The 25,530-nt window shown below is 33.8% G+C and overlaps 1 protein-coding gene across 7 annotated transcripts in view; it reads left to right on the forward strand.

Moving 5' to 3' along the window:
* Positions 1-25,530, forward strand: part of ATP7 (copper-transporting ATPase 1) — an 89,804-nt gene that overhangs the window by 46,673 nt on the left and 17,601 nt on the right. For 5 of the 7 annotated variants that reach the window (XM_085956871.1, XM_085956868.1, XM_085956869.1 and 2 more), the window contains exons 3-14: positions 10,212-10,350; positions 11,886-12,099; positions 13,240-13,410; positions 17,588-17,764; positions 18,269-18,432; positions 18,765-18,865; positions 18,984-19,112; positions 21,241-21,427; positions 22,576-22,673; positions 23,368-23,503; positions 24,303-24,443; positions 24,933-25,041. In XM_085956871.1, coding sequence (XP_085812997.1) covers positions 10,212-10,350; positions 11,886-12,099; positions 13,240-13,410; positions 17,588-17,764; positions 18,269-18,432; positions 18,765-18,865; positions 18,984-19,112; positions 21,241-21,427; positions 22,576-22,673; positions 23,368-23,503; positions 24,303-24,443; positions 24,933-25,041 — 1,766 coding nt within the window. Of the gene's footprint in view, positions 1-3,955; positions 4,231-5,276; positions 5,442-10,211; positions 10,351-11,885; positions 12,100-13,239; positions 13,411-17,587; positions 17,765-18,268; positions 18,433-18,764; positions 18,866-18,983; positions 19,113-21,240; positions 21,428-22,575; positions 22,674-23,367; positions 23,504-24,302; positions 24,444-24,932; positions 25,042-25,530 lie in introns of those variants that run through there. The other 2 variants (XM_085956872.1, XM_085956873.1) reach the window with 2 other exon arrangements.

Below are 25,530 nucleotides of genomic sequence, written 5' to 3' on the forward strand. Positions count from 1 at the left end.
AGTTTCGATCACGTCTGATTATAAAGACTATTCCGATTTGTTTCTACTACTTACATAAATTTTGTTGTTAGTACCTAATAAATTATAACGAACTTCTATAAAATTATTTTATCAATATTACTTAGGTTTTAACACTAGTAAATTGTCATGGTTGTCAGACTGACTTGTCGCAAAGGTTGTCATCGTCTGAAAAGATTGTATAATGCTTGTCCACTTCGCTTGTCTCCATCCCACCTGTACGTTTTCAATATGTCGTCCTTGTCTCAACTATCTAGAACAGCAGGCACCGGCTTTAGAATATGGAGCATTTTTTAGCTCCTTTCACTTCTTTACAAAAAATACATTATTATACCTACTAACTGTTTTGTAATAGTATGACTATCAGTGAAATGTTACGCATTATGCTTGCTTAAACTTAAAAGCCTATGCCAATGATTCCTATGCTAAATAAAGACCTCGACAAGCTTTCTACCACACACCATAGTTGTTCGATAGGAAGAGTAAATTTTAATCATTCTACATAATATGTAGTATTATTTTTATTATCATAAGAGATTTTGGAGAACGTACGAATTGACTGGATTGCTTGACACGTTGACTTAGATTTATAAATATCGGGGTTATTTGAACATGGTTTTAAAGAAATTGACACTTTCATAGATATCAATTGAGAGATATTTCAATTCAATTGAAATTTGGTCGAAAAAAAATAAACTCGAATTTAATACTGACAAAAAATGTGTGTGTATTAGCTTTTCGAAATCAAGATCTCCAATTATATTCAACTATAATATATTATGTCAAATAGATTGCTGAAGCGTCAATCAGAAATTAAGGATCTTGGCATATTGTTTGACTCACGTTTATCATTTCGCTCACACATCACTTCTACGGCATTGCGTGCGAGCAAGCTTCTAGGATTCGTCATGAGACAAGCCAAGTCATTCAAGAATCCAACTGTTTTACGTACACTCTATGTGTTGTTAGTACGGAGTATTCTTGAGTATGGGTCCATTATCTGGAGTCCTTATGAAGTTTCCTATAAGCTTGTTTTAGAGCATGTTCAGAAAAAAATTCTTCGTCATCTTTATTTTAAAGCTTGTAATTATTTTCCTTTTGACAGCTTTTCAAACGAGTAACTTTCTTCAAGGCATGCTCGCCTTTCATTCTCTTGAAGCTCGTGGGTCACTTCTGCTCTTAAAGCATTTTTCCCTGCTCTCACGTGGTATAGTTTCCAAACCAGATATTCTAGAAAATTTTAATTTTGATGCACCCGTCAATTACATATGTGGTCGCAGCCATGGCCTATTTTGGGTGAAAGCTGTTTCCTCATGTCAGGCTCACCAGGCGCCAATAGCGAGGGCTGTGCGGCTGATCAATGCACTCCCTAGAGATGTAGATATTTTTAGCGATCCATTATATATTCTGTTTTTTTAATTCTATTTTATTGTTTAATTTGTATTTTTTTTTTGAATGATTGTTGTTTTTCTTTATTTCTTTTGTATAAAACTATATTTTGCTTTGTTTCTTTTCTCTACCTTGTTTTTTCTTTAACTGATTACTTGTACTTTTTATTCTAAATGTCATGTTGTGAACGCCCTGAATTAATAATTTGTTACATACTTACTCAACGTGTCTTTTTTAAATAAATAAATGTCATGTTAAAAATCGTCTTTTCTACACAACTCCATACTTTTTAGTGGGTAACTTCCTTTCAAGCTGTCACAAATTAATTCCAATGTCAATGTAAACATATTTTAATGCATTATCTTTTCATGCGATTCCGTTAAAATATTCAAATGTGCAAATAACACATTAGTGTACGATAAGTTTTAATATTATAATGCGTATTTCACTACTAATTACCTAGGTACTTCGTAAATTTTGTTCTAATAAGGATTCGTTCAAAGATAGTCCGAGATTAATGTGACAGATGTAATTTTTTTTCTTTATCACTTCAATACGATGTCATTGGAAATTGTCACTGTTGACATTTTTTTCTGTATTACCTAATAATGTACCTACGTACCTAGATATAACTGACGATTGCCAATGTAAATGATGTAAAATTTACATATTAAATTAATTTATAAAAATATATATAATGATAATGAACATAATCTTGAACGCTTTATTATTTTGTAGGATTTAACAGTTTAAGTAGTACCTACCTAGGCTAGAAATTTAATTATAGTGAAAGTTGCCAACCGGTAAATAAGGGTACCTACTATATTTTATTGTAATTTTCTACCATAAATCACAATAAATTATAACATTATGTCTTGTTTAATTTTTATTAGAAACTAACATAATAAAATTATTGTTTTCTCCTTTTGTAGATATTGTCGGTTTAATGTTTTAGAGGGCAAAACATAAAATTTTATAGACATTGTTTTGTTTCCTTTTACATAAAGTGTTGGTATTAAAACGAATTAAATTATTAATTATCTAGTAATTGATGAAATATGAAAACTAGGTAGTTTGTTTATAATTGCCATGCAGGCAATTTAAACATACAAACATATAAGTAGGTATCTATGTACATGTAGGTAAATATGGTAGGTAGATATATAGTACATAATATTATTATAATTAGTTTATGGTAGGCAGATTATATGAACTACCTATCTCTAGGTAATTATAATGATATTGATGATATCATAATATTGTATCTGCAAATAATACAGTTGCATGGAGTATTGTGATCTGACAACATGAACAATACGAGAAAATTATCACATATTATACCTACTGACAAAATATAGCCCAACTACTCATATTATAATGGAGACTACCAAACTAACGTGTTTCTTACTACATTTTGCTTTCGATAATACTAGCTAGGTACGATTGATATGACGTATTGGAATCGATTAATTGTTACATCTGTATTGTCCTAGAGCGGAATGCACAATCTAAGATTTCGTTCCTAAGGATAAGTCGCCGAAAAGCTTGACTTAACTATAGACAATCCTGAGTATAGAGTTAAGGAATCCTTAACCTTAGACTACTTTTGTTATGAACACGCCCCCTTCTGTATTACCATTTACCACTGACAGCTGCTGTCAAAATAAATTCCCATGTCTATAACACAGTCCATACACTCAAATTCATTTAATAATGTATCTCAATATGGATATTGATAGTGTTAATTCTTTTGGCATGTACTTGTAGAATATTATTTTACTTTTATACGCCAACCCGCAGAAATACAAAATAAAATGCCAGGTGAAGAATAACGCTTAACGCTAGTGTTACCATGTTAAAAAAATATCTTGCGGTGCCTGTGGAATCACGTATAATGATTTATAACGGAAACATGAGAGTATTATAATTTAATATTAATATGTATTTATAGTTATTGCATTTATAAAATGCAGTTGTCATATTTTTGTCATCGTTTAACAATTATAAAATAATTTACCTAACGAGAATTTTTTAATATGGTATTATTTTCAATAGAAATGATCTTAATTAAGGACAATGTTTCTGCATAGTGTTTTCTGCTAAGGAAATTTTAGTTATGACAAATGTTTCTGCATTCCGCTCCTAGGCTTCGTGATCGTATGCATAGATGGCTAGAGTAGGCATTGGTTGTTTGCGTAATTCCAAATGAGAATCCAATTGGATTCCTACAAGACTGAATTTGTTATGATTTTTGTGTCATATCGTCATCATTAAATAATGATATTTTTATTTTGTCACCAGACCACAATGACGCATGCTTTTATGCTGTCTTTGTAAATGTAAATTATTAATCATATTTTTTTTATTAATCAAGAAAACAATACAAAATAATTGTAATACCAACATAACAATAATTCAAAATAAGAACGTGCACACATAACCAATGTCGAACGGGTGCACAAACCACCAATGCGCACGGTCCCCGCCAATTAATTGAACCAATCACAGACCGCTAACCACTTCTTTCCTGTATTTGCTTACGGAAAGTCTCTCAGAATTTGACAGTTCTCTGAGCCGAAGGCCGCGAACGAATTAATCCAAATTCGAAAGTTGGAATACGTATTCTATCGAACACAGTTTTTATAATTTCGCTGAAAAGTATTTTTTTAAACGTTGATGACTTTAATTACATGGATGGCCGCTTTATATTGTGAATTTCAATTATTATTTGTGTGTTTGTACCGCTTGAATTGTAATTTGTGTTCTTGATTTGAATAAATGAAAGTAAATTTGTCATTGACTTCAAGACGTGTGCATAACTAGGTACTTTTGTGCTGTGGTGTGATGTGAATGGAATAATTTTGTTTCGTGGTTTGCTTGACTTGATCGCAATGTGATGGACGTGTTTCTTACAAAACGTGTTCGTAACTGTAAATAATATTATGATATCATTTTGCGAGATTCCTTTGTGGTGATTTACAAGAAGCCAATGCCTATTTTAAATAAAATGTTACAGTTCATTAACGATCTAAATATTATTTTGATGACTTGGGTATATCCGAGTTAATTTATTAAACATTAACCTCATAAATATAAAAACGAAATGTTTAAATGTGAATATCTTATAATACGTACGTAAATAATAATATCGCCATTGCCCTCATTAATTAATAAACTACCTACTGGAGATAGTAATTTTATTTGTCCGCAAAACAATGTTAACCCAATAAATTTATTTATTTTAATCGTTAACTTCCGTAAAATACGATTCATGCTTTCTAACTATTTAACAACGTTAAAACATTGATTTAAAATGAATCGCTGTTCTTTGGAATTAAACATTTTTAATGCATCTTAGGTAGGTACCTACCTATTTTCATAATAACAGCTTTACTATTTTTGTTACCTACCTAATAGATTGGACTACGATTGAAAGTGGCTTTTTTCCCTATATTTTGTTTATCTACCCATTTTGTAAGCACTGTTTTTCTATTTCCGTTTTATGGTTGGTAGCTATTTAACAAATCTCAGTAACAAAATAATAATGGTTTTTTGACATTCAAAAATTGATTACTGTCAAAGATGTCGAAGAAAACCTCTATTTAAAAAAATACATTGGTTTCTATCATAGGTATGTATTTGTTTATGTTATAGAATTAAATCAGCAGTTCCTATGTAGTTTAAATTAATTAATAGAGGTTTTATCACTTCAATTACGACAGAGAAGTGTTATTTATTGCGATTCAATACACTAAAAACTGGAGGTACCCATATTTTATTTTATAGTACTTATTGTAAATTGATGATTGGTTATCTATATATAATTACCACAAAGAAATTTTATCATGTATATTATTTAATTTCTGTAGAATTTCAACTTATTCGTTTAAAATATGTGAATAACAGTTTAATAAAAACAGTGCGTTAAAGTAATTTATATCTTAAATTACTTGAATGGTGTGCATTTTCGCTATCAAATAAGCAATTTAGGATTTCATTAAATCAATGTATTGGGAACGTCTCACGGATTCTGAGTATGTATTTTGGCTTATTTATCACTATTAAATTTATAAACCTATTTACTTAACCGTAACCTATAGTAAACTAACTGTGTTCATCTTTATCAAAAACTTTTCCGACCATGTCCGATCCTAATAGGATCATATGGGCCTCCACAGAGTAGAGGTTTGTATTAACAGATTTTGTTTTTTTACGAGAAATGGATGTCAGCCACTTGCTCAACCTATTAGGTCCATACCCTGACTCGCACACAAATTGAAAAACAATATGTGTACTTACCAGACCCAGGATTCGAACCTGAGACCCACGGCGTGATATTCTAACGCTTAAGGTACTGTTCGGTTAAAGCGGAAAACGCATTTTGAAAATAGCCGATAAACTGGATTATTTGTTAGTTTGGGTTAGGTTAGGTTAGGTTGGGTTAGGTTAGGTTTGGTTAGGTTAACCTAATAAAATTTGTTATAAAATAAACTAAATAAACTGGATTATTTATTATATTATTATTATTTCAAAATGCGTTTTCCGCTGTATCCGCTTTAACCGAACAGTACCACTTTTTTTACATCTTATCTCTTGTAGGGTATCATATATTAAATAAGGGCTGTACCTATGGCATTGCCCCCATAATGGGGGGACTGACAGGGCTCTAGCCTGGGGGCCCGGCATACAGGCCAGCCAGATAAGTGAGATAAACACACATTACAAAATTTGCTCTAATAGGAAAAAAAAGTCGTCTGCAAGTTTCCTTGAAGAGTATTATCATTTTTAAATAGGTATATGATTGTGGGATGGAATTTTTGATTATTGTGTGTCAATACTCAATTCCATAATTCAAGTGGATGTATTACGAAATCCAAAAAAACGCTAAAATGACACTGAATTCACCTGTAATTTTGCCTCGAACACCATTTTTAAAATACTACTGTAGATCATCACACTGCCTTTAACCTTAGTGATAGGTAGGGGGGCTGCCGAACATTCTGACCTAGAGGCCTGCTTTAGGATGTGGTTATGACATACAGTTCCTACATTGTTTAAAGATCTGTTTCTGTCAAAAAAAAAAAATTTCGACCATGTCCGATCCTGATAAGATCATATGGACCTCCACAGAGTGGAGGTTTGTATTGACAGATTTTGTTTTTTTTTTACGAGAAATGGATGTCAGCCACTTGCTCAACCAATTAGGTCCATACCCTGACACACACAAATTGAAAAACAATAGATGTACTTGCCAGACCCAGGATTCGAACCTGGGACCATGTTAAAATATAATGTCAAAAAGATGTTGAAGAAAGCAGGTGCAAATGAGTTACAAAAGGACCACTAATTTTCATACAGACTCAAATGGGATCAGTGGCGATGGGTGGAGATAGGCTGTTAAGATCCGACATAAATAGTGCATACTAAACTTTGAGGCTACAGTCTGAAGATAGTGTTTGTTAGTTTTTAAAATTCAATTAAACCCTTCCTATCCAACCCATAGTATATGAGGAGCAAACATTCAAAAAGTGATTTGTCACACATTTTGAAAAATGCCGTTTATTGTCAATTCTGATAGTCCATATTTAAATCTATGAAAGGAAACCAGAATCAGTGTTCAAAGAACCTTTTATACTATAAAAAAATATAATGCCTTGATTTTCATTCAAATAGTGTTTTGCCCACAAGTTTCATGCAAATCGTGTTTTGTCCAAATTTCAAATCAAAAAATTAACCACTTCCGCGAATTTTGGATTATACAAAATACCAGGTTTAAAATTCTTTCCTTAAACAGTTTTATAATAAAAAAAACCATTTTGAGTACAATATGTTTTTCTTGATTATCTCAGCTCAACATCTGTGTGACAAATCACGTTTTGAATGTTTGCTCCTCATATAATAAAAACTATTTGTTTATCTATGAAATAAACCATACAGATATTTTATAGATAAAAGAATATTTTTTATAGATTATGGTTTGGTTAGGCAGGGCTTAATGATTTTTTTTAAATTAACCAACACCATCTGTAATCTGTATTCTTAATTCAACAAAAACAAATAAGTATGACTGAAAAAATGTGCACTATTTTTGCTGGATCGCCCATAGCTTACCTACTACTATTATGATTTGTTTTATGCACGGTTTAATTGAATTTTAAAAACTTACCAGCACCATCTTCAATTTGTATTTTTAGTTCAATTAAAACTAATAAGTATGACTGACAAAGTATAGTCTGCACTGTTTATGTCGAATCTTAACATCTCTTACATACAAAAAAAATGGCACTTATGTCAAACTATAGCATGCTTCAGCAATCTTCATCAGGAAAGACGGGCAAGGATCCATCTGGATGAAGAATCAACATGTCTGTTTTGAACCTTGGATGAGGGCTTCGGTTCCGCTTCTTCAAATTGAAAAAACCTGCTCCAGCGGAGTATCCTATCTATATAAAGACATTTTTTTTATCAATTCGGCTGCTCATCGACACTGAATGTTGTGTACTCATAGAAGTTGACACGCACCAAACTAAAGTATAGATCCACCAGTATAAGTAAAGTTGTCTGCTTTGTGAGGGCGCCACATGCTAACATTTGACATATCATTCAATACATTTTATACTGTGATGAGCTTAGTTCTAAATTCGAACACCGGACGAATTATCTACTTATGCATTAAAGTTATATACAGGGAACACAAAAATAAGGGATACCTTCTGTGTGTGGCTGTAAGAATGTATGATTCTTGCATGAAACTCTAATAATTTTATGTGGTTCCAGTTTGGGGTTTTCAAAATTATGAAATGTGTACTCTGCATTAAGCTTATTGCTTTATAGCGCCTGTACACGTTCATGGATTTACTGGCACCAGTAGTGTGTAAAATAAACTATCGTGATAATGACTGTTTACACACAAAAGTGCTGACTGTCTCGCCAATATCATTTTACAAGTGTAAGCGAGACGCGTTGTTGTCATTGTATCGTGCTATTTGACATGTTGTGAAGATTGGTAAACGTCAAAATGCTCTGTGCGGTGTAGTATTTTTTCCGGCACGATTGCCACTATTGTTTTGTGTATACGCATAAGTCATGCTAGTTGCAACTATCGCACGAAAATTCAGAAGCTTCAAAACTATTTTGATGCATGATGAACGTGTTTACATTTGCAATTTATTGCTATGGTCGTAACAATACGTACTACTGCCAATAAATCCATGCACGTGTAAACGGGCTATTAAGTCTCAAGCAAAATAATCGTTTTCTAGTATGGCACAAGTCTTATGCGCAATCAGCTTTGTTTTGGTTTGTTTATTAACTGTTTGTTAACTGAACTATCGAACGTGCCAGTTGTCTTTCAACGTGTCTTTACAATGTACCAAAAGGTTCTATGTCACGAAGCGAGTGGTCGTCTTCTGTCATATTATGTTTCAGTATGTTTGTACTTATATTTGTTTTGAATCGCTAGTTTTATGATACAATTGCAATGGAACATTAGATAATTAAAACTTTAAAAGACTGATTAATGGGAATGCAGAGGATCGAGGCAAATAAAGCCATTTCTGGATGGTCCGATCAAATGAAGAACGTTACAGGCCTCATAATACTTTCAGTGGTAATGATGAGGAGCCTTTACTTCTTTTGAGCCTTTTGAGTCTAGGCATAATTTTATTTTTAATTATACATGCGATACATACCAGGTACTCCACTCTGCATTACAAACATATTGACAAAATGAAATTCGGTGTCAGCTAGTGGCGAAGGTGGAGGTAGGATGTTAAAATCAGCCATAAATAGTGCATACTAAATTTTGTCAGTCATACTTATTTGTTTTCATTGAACTAAGTATACAAATTGCAGATGGTGCTGGTTAGTTTTTAAAATTAAAATAAAGCCTGCTTACAGGGCTTAATGAATAAAAAAAAGTTAAACAACGATATCTGTAATATGTATACTTAATCCAACGAAAACAAGTAAGTATGAATGAAAAAGTGTGCACAATAATTTTGTCATATCGCAGAAAGTATACCAAAACTATTATAATTTTGTTTAGGCAGGGTTTAATTGATTTTTAAAAACTAACCAACACCATCAGTAAATAATTGTAGTCTTATTTCAATGAAAACAAATACATTAAACAAAGTTTAATGTGCACTATTTATGACAGATCTTAATAGCCTACTTCCACCCTTCACTACTGGTATCAGCACTAGTATATGCTACCATTGATTGACTTTACCTTGTCCGATTTTCTCTAAAAAGTGACAAGTACAAACTTTTCCAAGCAGATTTTATTGGCGTATAAGAGCCTTTACACATTATCTAATGTTTTTTAGAAGTGCCACAAACGGCCGCCACACATACCGGCTTCCCAATTACATACATTTAGATGACGCATCCATACGTAAAGAAAAAGTGGCGTTTTTTGGGGCTCACGTGTATGCCGGCGTTTTTTTGAGGAGAATAATGTTTGCAGACTATGTTTGCAGACAGACGCAATCTCATTGTTCAGTCTGATATATTTCAATAAAAACCTAGTCAAGATAATTATTAGTTTTGCTAAGATTTTTTTATAATATTTCATTATTAGTCTATGGGATGCAATAAATGGCATGCGAGTGTGCCCACTGGCCTATGGAAACAAAAAATGTCTGAAGCATTGGAATATTAACCCACTGTAGTACTTGTTAGTAGTATTTATACTACAAAGTGAACGAAACATTTCATCTGTTTATTATAAAGTTAACATATGTGTGCCCCCTTTCAATATTTGCTGCCCTGTATTAATAATGCCTTTCGTTTTGTTGCAGGTCACAAGATGGCGTCCCGGAAGCGCCGCAAACGTCACCATCCAGTGCACGTATCGTGATCAGTGGCATGACATGCATGTCATGCGTCAACACAATTCAAAATGGCATCAAAGACTTGCATGGGGTGCACAGTATTAGGGTTAGTACTTCCACAAAGACATTACTGCAAACCGTCTCCAGAAGACTAGGCATAAATATATGAAATTGAATCCAGACAAAGACTAAAATGGCCAATGATTAGGTAAATTAGATACAAGTTATTGCGTATTCATTTTTAGTAAATGTACAACTTCCAGATTAGTCCGTACCAGTGGCGAAGAGTAGAGGTAGGCTGTGGAGATTCGACATAAATTGTGCTCAGTAAACTTTGTCAGTCATACATATTAAGTATAATATACTTTTATTTTAGCAGTTGACATCTCCATCGATTCCATTGAAATTATATCGATGTCATTGTTTGCATGTGTTATACCTTATTTATATATGTACAAAAAAACTATTCAAATGGCCATATTGCAGTTGCAAAGGGTGGAGGTAGTCTGCGAAGATCCGACATAAATAGTGCACACCAAACTTTGTCATTTATATTTATTTTCATTGAATTAAGAATACAAATTGCAGAAGTTTTTAATTAAACCCTGTGTAACCAAGCGATAATAGAAAATAGAAAAAAAATATAAAATACCTAACATACCTTTAAATCATACATAAGAATATTTTTTATCTGTAATGGTTTGGTAAGGCAGTTTAATTGAATTTTATAAACTAACCAACACCATCTGCAATAAAATTTATATTCTTAGTTCAATGAAAACAAATAAGTATGACTGACAAAGCGTGCACTATTTTTGTTGAATCTCCAAAGCCTATTTCCACTATGATTGTTTTGGTTGAAGCAGGCTTTATTTGAATTTTAAAAACTAACCAGCGCCATCTGCAATTTGTATACTTAGTTCAATGAAACAAATAAATATGACTGACAAAGTTTAGTGTTCACTATTTATTTCAGATCTCCACAGCCTACCTTCACCCTTCGCCACTGATACCATCACAATTTACTTATCAATATTCATTGCTAAAAGTACAAATGGTGTACGAATACTTGTCCGGAAACTTGTACATATTTAGTTCACCGTATCACACTTCACTGTGAAATGTTGTATCGGAAATATATGGCCGTATATTAAAGACCGTCCAACCTCTTTGGGTCGTATAGTACTGACATAAAATTCATGTCTAAATAAAACACGGTTCTTGTCGGTTTACGTTTTACAGGAAGCCAGGAGCTAACAATTTTTGAAAATAGCCAATATACTGGATTATTTGTTAGGTTAGTTTAGATTTTCATTCTTGAATTCATGAATTTTGCCATAATCAGCATTCAAAATTGAATTAATGTTCTTATTGTATCTAATAAAATTAGAGACCATATAGTATACGGTCATCTCTTTCCAACAGAAAGCTCACGGCGAACTGTGCTACGGTGAAATGTTTCACGTACAATTTACATGTAACCGTAGGAATAGGTTAACAGAATTTCGTTTTTTTACAATTGGCCTAGTTGGCCCTAAAGCTCTAGAATTGTCTTCGGCAGTACAATGATTTCAGTAAATATTGTGTCTTAAATTCCTTACACCAAACCATGTTAGAATATCTATGTATATTTGTGTTCAGGTGGAGTTATCTGAAAATGCGGGATATGTTGGCTACGACCCCACCCTCGTGTCTGCGGAGAAAGTGGCGTCAGCCATCGAGGACATGGGCTTCGATGCGGCCGTGGACACGGCATCAGTTAACGCTTCACAATCTTCAGTCAGCAGCAGACTTGGCCATTGTGTGATCAATGTCGACGGCATGACTTGCAACTCTTGCGTCCAAAATATTGAAGGTTTGTTATTGTCATACATTAAAACAGATCACTCACTACTGTCAAAGAGTAAAGTGAATATAATTGACAAAGAATGGTTCTTAGCCATGCACCCTAGGTTCTTGCACTGGAACAAAATTGTAAAAAACAACATTTGCCCAGTTGCAGGATCGTACCCACAACCTTAAAAAAAATGCTGGTTTATCAACTAGGCAAGAGTGTGTGCAAAAATATATTATTTAAATGAAAATGTATACCTACATTCTACTTATTCACTGGCGGCGCTTTTAGCAGTGGACTGTAATTTAAAGGTGATGGTGGTGGTGGATTATGGATCTAGGGGGGGGTAATACACTTTGATGGATGGAGTTCAGGATGGATGATAGACGCGACATTTGCTCAAACCATATTAGATTTAGCGCAACGCAGGTCAAACAAATACATTTTGTATGAATCACTCTTAGTTAACACGGCCTCGTTCGTATCATATCAGATATAGCTCGATAGCTTTAGCAAGCCTACGCGCTCGGCTGTCTTGGGGTAACTTTTGAATCACTCTGTACAATGCTGTGCGGCAACACGCACCCATTCGTTCTCTTGAGGTGACTGAATGTCATTCGCAATCACGGTCGTTTTATGACCCGTAATTGCTCATCATCTGGTCTTGTGACAATAATAAATAAGGGATTTGGAAGTAGGTGGAAAGAGAAGAATGAGGGCTAGCATTTGGCCCAACCATCCATTTTTTGAAGTTTCTTAAAAGAATTGACACGTAATTTTACATTGTGTCTATACTGAATGAAGTTTTTAATAAAAAAACACTAAAATCATGTAATTTTACAATATCATAATATGTAATATGAAAATAGATTTTTTCCCAACTAAATTCTATCTCAACTTAATATATAATTGTGTACGTACCCAAAATATTAATTTAAAGTGCAATAACCACAATTATCTTATGACCTTTTGTTATGTAATTTTTAGATCAAAGAGGTTAAGATTTTTGTTTTAAAACTATTTCGAAAATTGTAATAATTTTATTATGAATCAAGTGGGTACTGAAATTACTGTGATTCAATCAGTGTAGATATTTCTATCCGATAATAATTACTATCACTTGCTTATATGTAATATTATTGAATGTTTTATCTTATACAGGAACTGTTGGTGGAAAATCAGGCATATTAAATATAACCGTCAGCTTAGCAGATAAGAGAGCGACAGTCAAATACCAAGAGGGTAAAACGAACCCCGTAGAAATTGCTGCGTGGATTTATGACATGGGCTTTGATGCTAGTATATTGAATGAAAATGGGACACCACATAAAGGTATGTATTCTTGTCAATTTGCCAAAAATATATTATTAAATCATTGGTAAGCTTGACTTATTGGTTAATTGGCCTAGCTCTCGTGGTGCAGCGCGTAAGGCGCTGGCCTTTCATCCGTGAGCTCCGGGCTCGATTCGTGGTAAGGACACTATGTAAAAAGGGCGAATCAACCATTTTGACGAAATTGAGATTTTAATGGAAAAACAATATATAGGTGCCTCACTAGCTTTGTCATATGAAAACGGCGAATTTGTATCTCCACAGGAAAGTACTTAAAAACAATAATCGTAAGGGCGAATATCCACTAATTGTTACGAATAAAAAGCGAATGTGACATATTAGGCCTTTTAAAATTTATATTATAAAGCCTATCATAAAAACAGTATTCTTTCTAAGCTTTATTATAAACCTGTAAGACATTTATAATCATCCACAGGTAATTAATAAATAAATGTCAAAAATTAAAAACCCTCCTCCAATAAAATAGCATTTTGGTTAATTCGGCCTTTTTACAAAACACCGACGATATTTATGTGATTTTCTCAAAGTCTGGGTGTTTGTGATCGTTTCACTTCTATTACTAAAATACAATAGAGTAGAACCTCGATATAACGGAATAATGCGGGTGAGGGGTGTACGTTATAGCTGAAAGTCCGGTATATAAAAACACAAACAAAATTCTGTTTATTCGTCTTCGGTTAATATATCCAGACACACCCATTGTGGAGTGACATTAATGTTCGATGTCGACGCGCTTGCTTTCGTTAATCTTGCTTTGAAAAAAGAATCAAGTTTTGTTTGCACTTTTGAAGTAATTATAATCAATGTAATCAAAGTAATTTATAATCAACTATTTAAAACTACGAAATTGCGTATAATATAGTTTAATTTCACTATCTGACTAATAGTCAATAAATGATATTAGATCATCAAGATGCGATATTATCACTGATAACTTTGTTTTCGGGCGTGTTGTTTTTTTTTCTTCGTCGCTATCTTCACCTCCATCTCGAATTCGAGTGCGAGAGGTATGACGTTTTTATCATGCGCAGAACATTGTTTCCAAGCAGGGAAACTTGGATTTAAACATGTATCATTAACAGGATGTTTTTACAATATCAACATTTGACCAGATATTTTGTCCGTTATATCCGAAATCCATTACATCGAGGTTTTACTGTAATGTTAAACTACACTACTGTCATTGGGCTTCTTTCTAGCCTGTTGTAGTGTTAAAAAGAATATTTGTTTTTTTTGGTACAAACCTAATAAGATCATATGGGCCTCTTATGCGAAATGGATGTTAGCCACTTGCTCTGACTGAAACACAAATTGAAAAACAACATGTGTATTTGCCAGACCCAGGATTCGAACCCGGGACCCACGACACTATATGCAGTGGCGGCCGGTGGTCTTCAGAATAGCATTTTCTGGTAGTGCGCAATGGTTTACCTTCTATAAAGAGAAGATCTCAAGCACAAGTTCGCGCCACTTCCCGCGGTCCATCGCCAATTCTTGCGCCTCTCGCCATGTCAGACCTGCAGCACGTAGGTCGCTTTTGTGGCACCGCTGCAGGGTGAGGGAGGGCCGGCCATGGCGACGGAACCCTTGAAGCTGTGCCATAAGGGTACGACGTGTCACTCTTTGGTGGCATCCAGAGCACGTGTCCTAGCCACGTAAGGTCGTAAAGCGTCTTTTCATGATTACCTCAATCACCGAAGGCTGCCGTGTTCTCTTACCGACTTCTCGTAAGGCAAATTAAATATCTCTTTGTTTATTTATACTAATTCTCAAAAAAGCTTTTGAACAGCTACAATGATTTAATATCAATAAAGAAATATAAATGTCACAGTTTATGGCTTTACGCTCTGAGCGAACAATGCGTCAGCCAAATAAATAACCGCTGATGTGTTTTTTTTAATATTTTGAATGTATTTGAGTGGTTTAGAAATAAACGCGGCAGTTTGGTGTGGCATGTTGGCGATTCATTAAATATGTTAACTGTAAAATTGTTAAAAATTAACTCGCCAACATTGTTATAAAACAGAAACTGGCTATTTTTTTTCTAGAGTCCTTCGTTTCGTGCGCCGATCTAAAAGTGTGTAAAAAAATTCTACACAAAATGCCATTACAGGAACATTCGGCCACTGTTTAAGTAGTATACAATGACCTCATTGTAATCCTGTGCAAACTGAAAATCTATTTGGATCGCAATCGTTTTGCGCTCATGAGTATTGTTCATAATACTGCTACATGTTCTACTTCGCGAAGTGAGTGATACACATATGAATAACAATGAAAAGTTGAGCGATGTCTTCAAAAATGCAGGCAGTGCGTAGCACTTGCATGGTATTAGAGGAGCCGCCGCTGACTATATGCCAACGCTTATGCCGCTTGGCCATCGTGGGAAATATTAAATATAGAAATATGAATCTAGGGGAATATATGTAAGGACCAGTTCAACTGGTTGGAGTGACAGTTCAGCTGGACACGGAAAGCATTACTAAATCAAATAAAAATTAAAATCGGTATAGAAAAAAAACACAATAGTCATGTTATTATATACGGTAAGTTAAATATTATAATGTATCTTCGGAGCAGCTTGTTCTGAAAGAGGCAAGAGATCAAAACAATATCACTTGATTATTATAAATATTATGATGATGCATAGTTTTGCTGAGCCGAGCCACCGGACTAAGGTATCCAAGTTTGGTTTTGTATGTGTAGTAATGAAAAGATGTTATGTGGTTATTAAGAAGTTGAACGATACAAATTTGGTTGGAGATAGTTCGCCTGTTTGCCAAAGATTGTACTTTGAAATGTTCGAATTGGGAAGAATAGTAAAATTCATACTAAGGTTTTTAGTGAAGGAGAGATGATTTAAAAATCATTTTTGCACTAAATAAAAATCTATTTGACAAATTGTGTTTACAAACAGTTGATGCATTGCTGACTACCAGTTCACCTTGAAAGTGATCCCTCATTCTACTGTGTATCAACTGTTAACCAACTGTTTGGCAACATAATTATTGTAATATACAACAATATTGACCTAATAAGCTCAATAAAATCCTTACTGCAAATATTCAAGACTTTATCTTTGAATGCATGAGTTTTTATCAGTTAACCGTCATTAGTGTAATGTTATGATTACTACATATTAATTATGAAAATATTTACTGAATATATTAATTTATTATCTTTTAGAATTCATATTATAGGTCCTGGTTGGCGAACATTTTTAAGAATGCGTGCCAAAATTTCCCGAATATTATTAGTGTCAGTGCCAAGCAATTTTTAATGGGAAAATAAGAAAAAAAAATTAAAAATTCTATTAAAAAGTTTAAAAATTACAATTGAGTTCTTGAGATTTTATCATTTACCATGTTTCTAGCCGAATGCATATCTTTTTTTTCTTTGAATAATTTTTTCCTTGTTTTCAAAATTTTATTTGAAGTGATCGTGGGTGCATTTTAACCACGCTTCATTCATAATAATATATTCCCTATCACTGAACGGGTTTTCATTTTTAGCGATTATGTTTGTGGCAAAAAAACATGCATACTTAAATGACTGCCGATAAATTTCATTGCCTAGGTTTATTGATAGAATATTTTTATTAAAAAAACCGAAAAAATATGCATTGCTATGTCCTCATTATCTATTTGTATTTTTTTGTGATTTTTTTAAAATTACTATCTAATTAATTAAAAGTTTTTTTTAAATTCCAAAATAAAACATTCGCGTGCCATGCAAAATCATCTAGCATGCCATAGTTTCGCCATCACTGTTATAGATATTCATTTTTCTTTTACCAGGAGGTTAATATTAGAAGCATTATTTTTTTCTTGGAAGTGCATTGCTTTCCATTTTCAAAATAATGTGCCCACCATTATGCCAAGGAGTGCAAATTATTCCCTGGCATATTTCTCGGTGCTCTTTTTGCTGAAACCTTAATTTTTTTTTAATTCCATTTTTTTTTGTGCAAGTGAAAGTGACACATTAAAATCTATCTGCAACCAACATCTCACTTGGCAATCTATGCTCGAAACAACACAAGATCAATTTGTAAAAAGCCAGCTTTCTTGGCTTAATATCGAGCAAGAAACACAATAAGAAGGATCGCCCTGCATCAATTGTTATTGTAGTGATTGCTTAATTGTTGTTTTTTGTTCAGTTTCAGAAAGAGGCGATGCCAAACCAAGTCCTAAAAACGGGTCAGTGCCGAGAGTAAAATCTGAAAATGATAGCGGCGAGGACGAAGGAGACCTGGCGTCGTGCGCGTTGCACGTCAAAGGAATGACGTGCGCTTCCTGCGTGGCTGCCATTGAGAAACACTGTAATAAAGTTTACGGTGAGTAGTTCATGAGCACCTTTTCATTAATGGACTCACTATTCAACTGTTACAAGACATAATAATATTATAGCTCTGTGATACTTATATGAAATTTAGTATTGATTACCAAAAATTACGAATTCGTTTCTTAGTGGAGTGTATGAGACCTCCACCAGGTAGAGGTTATATTAAGGGCTCACCCTTAACAAACTTTTTTTATTAGGTATGATAGTTAGCCATTCGCTCAACTCATTGGGTCCATGCTCTGGATCAAACACATTATAAAAACAATGTGTAATTTTTGACAAAATGCCTTACCTGTGGTTTCAGAGATGGACGCTCCACTAACTACGGCATCATGGAGCTAAAAAGATGTTGTATTGTTTTTTGGGTTAATCCAAATTACGCTAATTACCCCCATCCGTCAGGCAGTCGTCGCCATTGGAAAATGGTCGATATTATAAAAATATTGTTTTACCCGAAAAAAACTATGTAACATTCATTTATCATTTCACTTTTCAGGTGTTCATTCAGTGGCGGTGGCGTTACTCGCCGCCCGAGCGGAAGTGCGGTACTGGCCCGTTAGAGTAAGCCCCTTAGACGTTGCGAGAGCAATTACAGAACTGGGATTCCCCGCAGAGGTGCTGAGGGATACCGGTGCCACCGAACAAGTTCTGGAACTTACAGTAAGATTTATACACACTCTTCACTTATTTTATATTGAAATATTATGAGAAATGCAAACATGCGTGTTTATAATACATACATTTTACTGTGTTATGTTTATATATTGGCATACAGCAGCTGTCATAATAGTAATACATATTATGACAGCTATCAAAATATTGTTGTTATAGATTGATGATATTATGATAAAGTAATAAAGAATGTTATCTTGTCAAGAGATTCAACATTTATACTTGGCTTGGTAATTCATGATTATTTGTGAAATATGATTATCACTTGGTATTCACATTAAGTATATAAATATATAAAATTGGACTTATTTCTTTTGCAGATTAAGGGAATGACCTGCGCATCCTGCGTCAATAAAATAGAAAAGACTGTTCTCAAAGTCCCCGGGGTTATTTTTGCCGCCGTAGCACTCTCAACGCAAAGGTATTTAAATATCAAACTTTCTCCGTTCCGCTCCGTCACGTCTGTGAAATAATCTTTTTGTACTTATCACTTGCTTGTACCTTTTTTCTATTTAATTGTATATTCAATTTTGTTTCAGAGGGAAATTTAAATTCAGCGGAGAGGTGACAGGACCCAGGGACATTTGTGAGGCTGTAGAATCGTTAGGGTTCGAGGCTATAGTTGTTAACCAAAGAGATAGATCCACAAAAGACTGCTTAGAACATAAGTGAGTAACTTTTTTTATTTTACATTTTCAGAAATATTCACATTAGGAGAGTAAAGTTGTGATCAAATTGAGATGCATGGCACGTCACTGTCACGCGGCCACGGCGACAAATTTAGTCTATGGTTTCGTCATTTTGTAGAATATTTTGAACGATCACCACCTCTCTAAATTCAATTATAGAGAGTGCCAACTCTAATGTATTAATTATTCATGCTAATTTCAATAAATTTTAATAGTTACGTGTGCGTACGATAAAATTACTTTCAATATTATATCCATAGATAATATTTTGAACAGAACCCAACCTGCAGACCATAGATAATAGGTAATTTTCATATAGAAAATACATACATAGTGCCAACCACTAAAACCACTAAAGGAGATTTTGACATAATTCGAAAATGTGTAGACATCTAGAAAATGATAAGAACGTTCAAAACGTCATGCAGGTGTCGATGGTGTGCGGTTCAACGTGAGGTGACCTCATTGTTGTTTTGGTGATTTCGGCAGACTTTGCCAACTGACAATGTTAGTTTAAAAGTTCAAAATTTGCTACGGGATGGGACCATCAGTCTGATAACATTTTAAACACCAAGAAAAACGACATTACACATTTTTTTCTCCGTAGCGGCAGCATACTGTGACGTCACGTGATAGTCTGCGACATGCACCATAATATATTTCGCGCTTAATGCTATATTAATATGGTTCTTCTTACATATTACTATGTTTCAATTACAGCCTTGTAGATCTATTCCAACTATGTAACACTATATGTAATACTTTTTTGTTATTTTCTGATTTCGAGATAACAACATTGTATTACTAATGCATTCTATATGCAAGCCAATTACATAACTAGAATAATTAAATTGGTGACATGATGTTGAGTGATTCTTTATGTTGTTACCCATGTGCCAAATATATTGAAAAAACATGTCATTTTCGTCACATGCGGAATTTGAACCCGCTCTCACAGCTTCTAGGTGCTAAACCAACTAGTCCACTACGGTCCATGTGGTTATAAAAGCCGGTTACATGTAAATTGTATGTAAAACATTTCACCGTGGCACAGTTCGCCATGGGATTTCTATCGGAAAGAGATGATTTTACACTATACGGTGTCCAATTGTATTAGATTCAATATGAACATTAATTCAATTTTCATGGTTAATTTTGGCAAAATTCATGAATTCAAGAATGAAAACCTAACCTAACCTAAAAAATAATCCAATATATGAGGCGTCTAATTCCAAATAGCGATAAGTCCACATTTGGTCAAAATCGAGAAAAAAATACGCACGTATTCTTTGTATAATTTTACACAATATGTATTGATCTATAAATTCCAAAACGCGACATAACCCTATGAAAAAAAATATTTTAAGTCTCGATTTATTACAAAAAGCGCCAAGTCCGTGTTTCATATTATTTAAAGCTTGGTTGATTTCGCACGTGTTTAAGTCAACCAATAAGGGAACGTTCAATATTGAAAAGGGCATCTCCCATGCTGTAGCATTTGGTAAACTCATGACAGTGCCACGGAAATATGTGCCTCATGCGGAGTAAATTAAAAAGTGAGGTACAAAAAATAGCGCTACGTCCAATTTTATTTTGCCTATATTTATTACATTTAAGAGTTTATTGGTTTAAACAAATAGTCATTTCGTTCTAATTTCGACATAGAATACAACGGAAAAAATAATCTCACGTTAAAACAAATAATTGAAGCTTGAAACATAAAAACTTAGACTTAGACTTGTCGCTTTTTGTAATTAGACTCCTCATATCAGCTATTTTCAAATTTTTTTTGCTGCTGGCTTCTTGTAAGTGTAAACCGACGAGAACCGTGTTTTATTTAGACATAAATTGTATGTCAGTACTGAACGACCCAAAGAGGATGGACTGTCTTTTATATACGGCCATATATATCCGATTCAACATTTCACAGTGGAGTGTAATACGGCGAACTGTATACGTACAAATTTCCGGACACGGTAAAAGCCAATATAAATTTATATGCTTTATTCAGTTCATAAGTACCCACCTGTGATATTGACCATTTTCCCTAATCACTTGTCGACCCCGCCATAAAGGAATAAGTTGTGTAATGAAAATTTACTTCCAGGGAAGAAATAAGAAAATGGAGAAACGCATTCCTAGTATCTTTAATATTCGGCGCACCTTGCATGGCGGCCATGACGTACTTTATGGGAGTAGCCTCGGCGTCTCCGGATGGCCATGGGGATTGCTGCGTCCTCCCTGGACTCAACTTGGAGAACCTACTCATGTTTTTACTCGCAACCCCCGTACAGGTACCACACAAAAATAAATTTCCTTATTTCATAAAAACAAACTGGATCATCATCATCGGCCTGGATCAATCCACTGCATTATGAAGGCCTCCAGTTTGATTCGACTCCTCTTGATCCTGTGCATTATGGTTGACATATACTTGTGCAGAACTTTCAGCGATTGTTTCTTCTTCGAGCTATGTGGTCATAAATTAATTTTCAGTTACAAACAGTTATTAACAATGTTTTTACAATTCAACTAAATTTATTAAATGAGATATACACATGATTTAAAGAATGCAGCGAACATACATCATTTGGAAAACATAGTACTCAGATTATGATAGTGGTAGGTTCCAGTACCATTTGGTACAAATAATTTTCTAAAGTTTTTACTTCTTCGTTTGTCTTTGAAGTGTTCCAATTGATTAATACCCTTAAGTTGTGATTATATTGAGATGCATGTCGCGTACTGTCACGCTTGTCATGGTGACAGATTTAGTCTATGGTTTCGTGTTTTTCCAGAATATTTTGAACAATCACCATTTCTGTAAATTCAATGATGGAGAGTGCCAACTCTAAAACGTATTACTATTTTGAATTATTATTCATTATTCATGCTAATTTCAATTATTTTTAACAGTTTCTATGTGTGCGTACGTTAAAATTACTTGCGATACTACATCCATAGATAATATTTTGAACAGAACCCAACCTCCAGACCATAGATAATAGACAACATTCTTATAGAAAATACATAATGCCAGCCGCTAAAAACAAAAAACACGATTTTGACATGAGTCATTGACATTACAATGTGTAGGCATGTAGAAATTGATATAAAAACGTTCATTGAGTCATGCGGGTATCGATGCAGTGAGGTACGCGTAAGGTGACCTCATTCTTGTTCTGGTGATTTCGGCAGATTTTGCTAACTGACAGTGTTCGTTTAATGGTTCAAAATGTGCTACGGGATAGGAGCATCAGTCTGATAACATTTTAAACACCAAGAAAAACAACAATACACAGATTTTTCCTCGGCAGCTTACTGTGACGTCACGTGATAGTCCGCGATATACATCATAATACATTTGGCGCTTAACAGCTCTAAACGGCCACATCAAGCGAACACACTTGAATTTAAAAGAAAATGATTTGTTTTGTTTCAGATAGTTGGAGGTTGGCATTTTTACGTCCAGGCCTACAAGGCTTTAAAACACGGCACGACTAACATGGATGTACTTATTTGCATGACAACTACAATTAGGTAAGATTCTGCAATACTTTCTCTACATACTATGTAGTGTCTTTCTTATAAAAGTTGCAATAATGCATGTGACCATATACAGTAAAACCTCGTTAATACGAATTCCACGAGACCGAAAATCGAAAAAAAATTCGAATTACGAAATATGAAATGTATGGGGGAAAATATAAAAAATTTGAAAAAAAAAATATTTTGATTTTCATTAATTTTTATCAAATTTACAATACAATTCTTTCAAATTAAAGTCTGTGCAAATACCATGTGCCATTAATCCATTAATTGAAGTTACCAAGTTATTATTATCCATACCAAGTAGTTAAGTTGTTATTATTATTATTATTATAAAAAAAATACGAAATATTTTTTATTTATCCAATTTTTCAACAATATTACTGTACTTTATTACGATGTATTGAATATTTTTATATGCCAGAAATCATTTCGAATTAAAGGTATGGTTTTATATGAAAATAATGTGACTAAATAAAGGGACTTTTTTTTCGCGAAAATTTCGAATTATCCTTGTTCTTATTAACGAGGTTTTATTGTATTTTTACAATCGTTCTCTGGTCAAGCAATTAAGAGGAATGACAATGCGGAAAATGGTCGCATGTTTTAATTTAAGCAGATCTAAGCTGTATTGTTGAAACATGATGATTTTATTAAAAAATACGTATTTCTTTTTCCATTACAGTTATACATACTCCGTGTGTGTAGTAATGGCGGCCATGATTATCGGCCACAATTCATCTCCGCACACTTTTTTTGATACTCCACCAATGCTGTTGGTCTTTATATCCCTGGGGAGATGGCTGGAACATGTCGCCAAGGTAAGAGAACATCCAACAAAACAACTTTTTAAACTATCATTTATGTCTACTTGCTAAGTTGCTGGAGAACACATTTTGTAAAAAAAATAACCATCGTGATGTGTTGATTATATACAGCTATCTAAATAATTGAGTAATATAACACTACTGAACTAAGGCATTTCGCTCATGGAGATACTAAAATCCAACAAACTGGTTGCTGATGGAACTCATAAACTGGTCAATGACTGATGCTTCGCACACGGCGCAACTGGAACCCACTTGCAATAATAATCTCATAACTTCAAACTGTCATACCCATTGTATTTCCTACTTCTTTCTAAGCTTTTTCCGTAATATCTTTACGGGAATATTCTGGCAGCCTGTAATTATACAGGCAGGAGTATTTCTCAACTTCTGCCACAAATTTTAAATTAAAAATCGGTTCGCCCATCTTTAGCTTTTGACGTCTTGCCTTGTTATTGCTTGTTCAGTTCAGTTCAGAGCTACCAATTTTGGTAAGAAAATATGATTTTTGATGATTACATGCCTATAAAATACCAAGATGGTGGTCAAAATTTCGATTCTCCATAATTACCATCTGATTTGATTGGTTTTTAGTGAAGACATGTTTTTTATGTGTTGAATACTAATTTGAAGTTAAACTTGACATTTTGCAACTGCAAACTCATAAAATTCCACGATGACTGCCAAAAAACCAAGTTCGTGCTTTTATACATAAGGGCACAATTCGTTGGATTTTCTGACCTATGCCGCCGGACTTTAGTGTAATTAATACATTATCTATATCTCTTTCTAGGGTAAAACTTCAGAGGCTCTTTCAAAACTGTTATCTTTGAAGGCAACGGAGGCGGTGCTTGTTGAATTAGGTCCTGATGGAAATATCCTCAGAGAGAAAACAATTTCCGCTGACTTGGTACAACGTGGTGACGTTATTAAGGTATGAAAGATTAGTTTCATTTTGGTAAATTATCCATGCAATATATTATTATGTTTATTAATCGTCACAATAATAATTATATTTTTTAATTTATTCATATTGGTGTCGCTATTGTGAGATATGTTTTATGGGTCACCAGTGAAATACGTGTAGATGCGTGAGATCTTTTTATTTGAGTTGATTGTATAAGATATTAATTGTATGTTTGTAAATGTGCGTGTTGCCTGTGCCAAGGCCCGCAGCGAACTGCTTGATCCGGTAACGGCACAGATTATTAATATTTTCTATTTGAATTTTTAATTCACAATTTTGAACAACTTAAATCTAAATGGATAATAAATATTAAAGTATACATAAATTTCTATCGTAATTCATTATGAATAGTGAAAATATCTGAAATACTCATACATGCCTTCATCTTCTTAATGAACTTGTTTCAAAGGTTACATGTTATGGCATTAATATTAATGAATCATTTTTTGTGAACAGGTGGTTCCTGGTGCAAAAGTGCCCGTGGATGGACGAGTAGAATGGGGACAGTCCATGTGTGATGAGTCACTCATCACCGGGGAATCAATGCCCGTTCCTAAAAAACAAGGTATTGTCTTTCTCCACTATAGTTGTTGATTAACTCCTGAGTAGAATCATATTGATGTGACTAAAAGATAAGCTGATTTACTTGTTTAACCATTTAAATATTCATTTTTCTTGATACAGCAGAAATACGCTTTCAAAAAAGATTCTTAAATAATGGTTATTTATGTGGAAACGCTATTTTGAACATTCTAATTAATCATTCCAACATATTATATGTAATAATAATATTATAAACAACACATCATATTTGGGCCCTATTAGAGAAATCCATCTTCTTAAACTAACCCATGTAGCTTTCACTTTTTATACACATCTTCACTTCATGAACTGTCATTCACTTTCGGACTTGCAATTACGTACACTTTTTTACACTCAACACAACATATATTTATAAGCCTGTTCAAGACATGTGCATGAATTTACTGCTGGCAGTACGTATTGTAGTGGTCATAGTAATAAAATGCAAATGTAAATACGTATTATCATGTAA

This window comes from Rhyacophila brunnea, unplaced genomic scaffold, assembly GCF_057557595.1.
Source record: "Rhyacophila brunnea isolate RB1 unplaced genomic scaffold, BYU_Rbru_1.0 scaffold_6, whole genome shotgun sequence".
NCBI classification, from domain to species: Eukaryota; Metazoa; Arthropoda; class Insecta; order Trichoptera; family Rhyacophilidae; genus Rhyacophila; species Rhyacophila brunnea.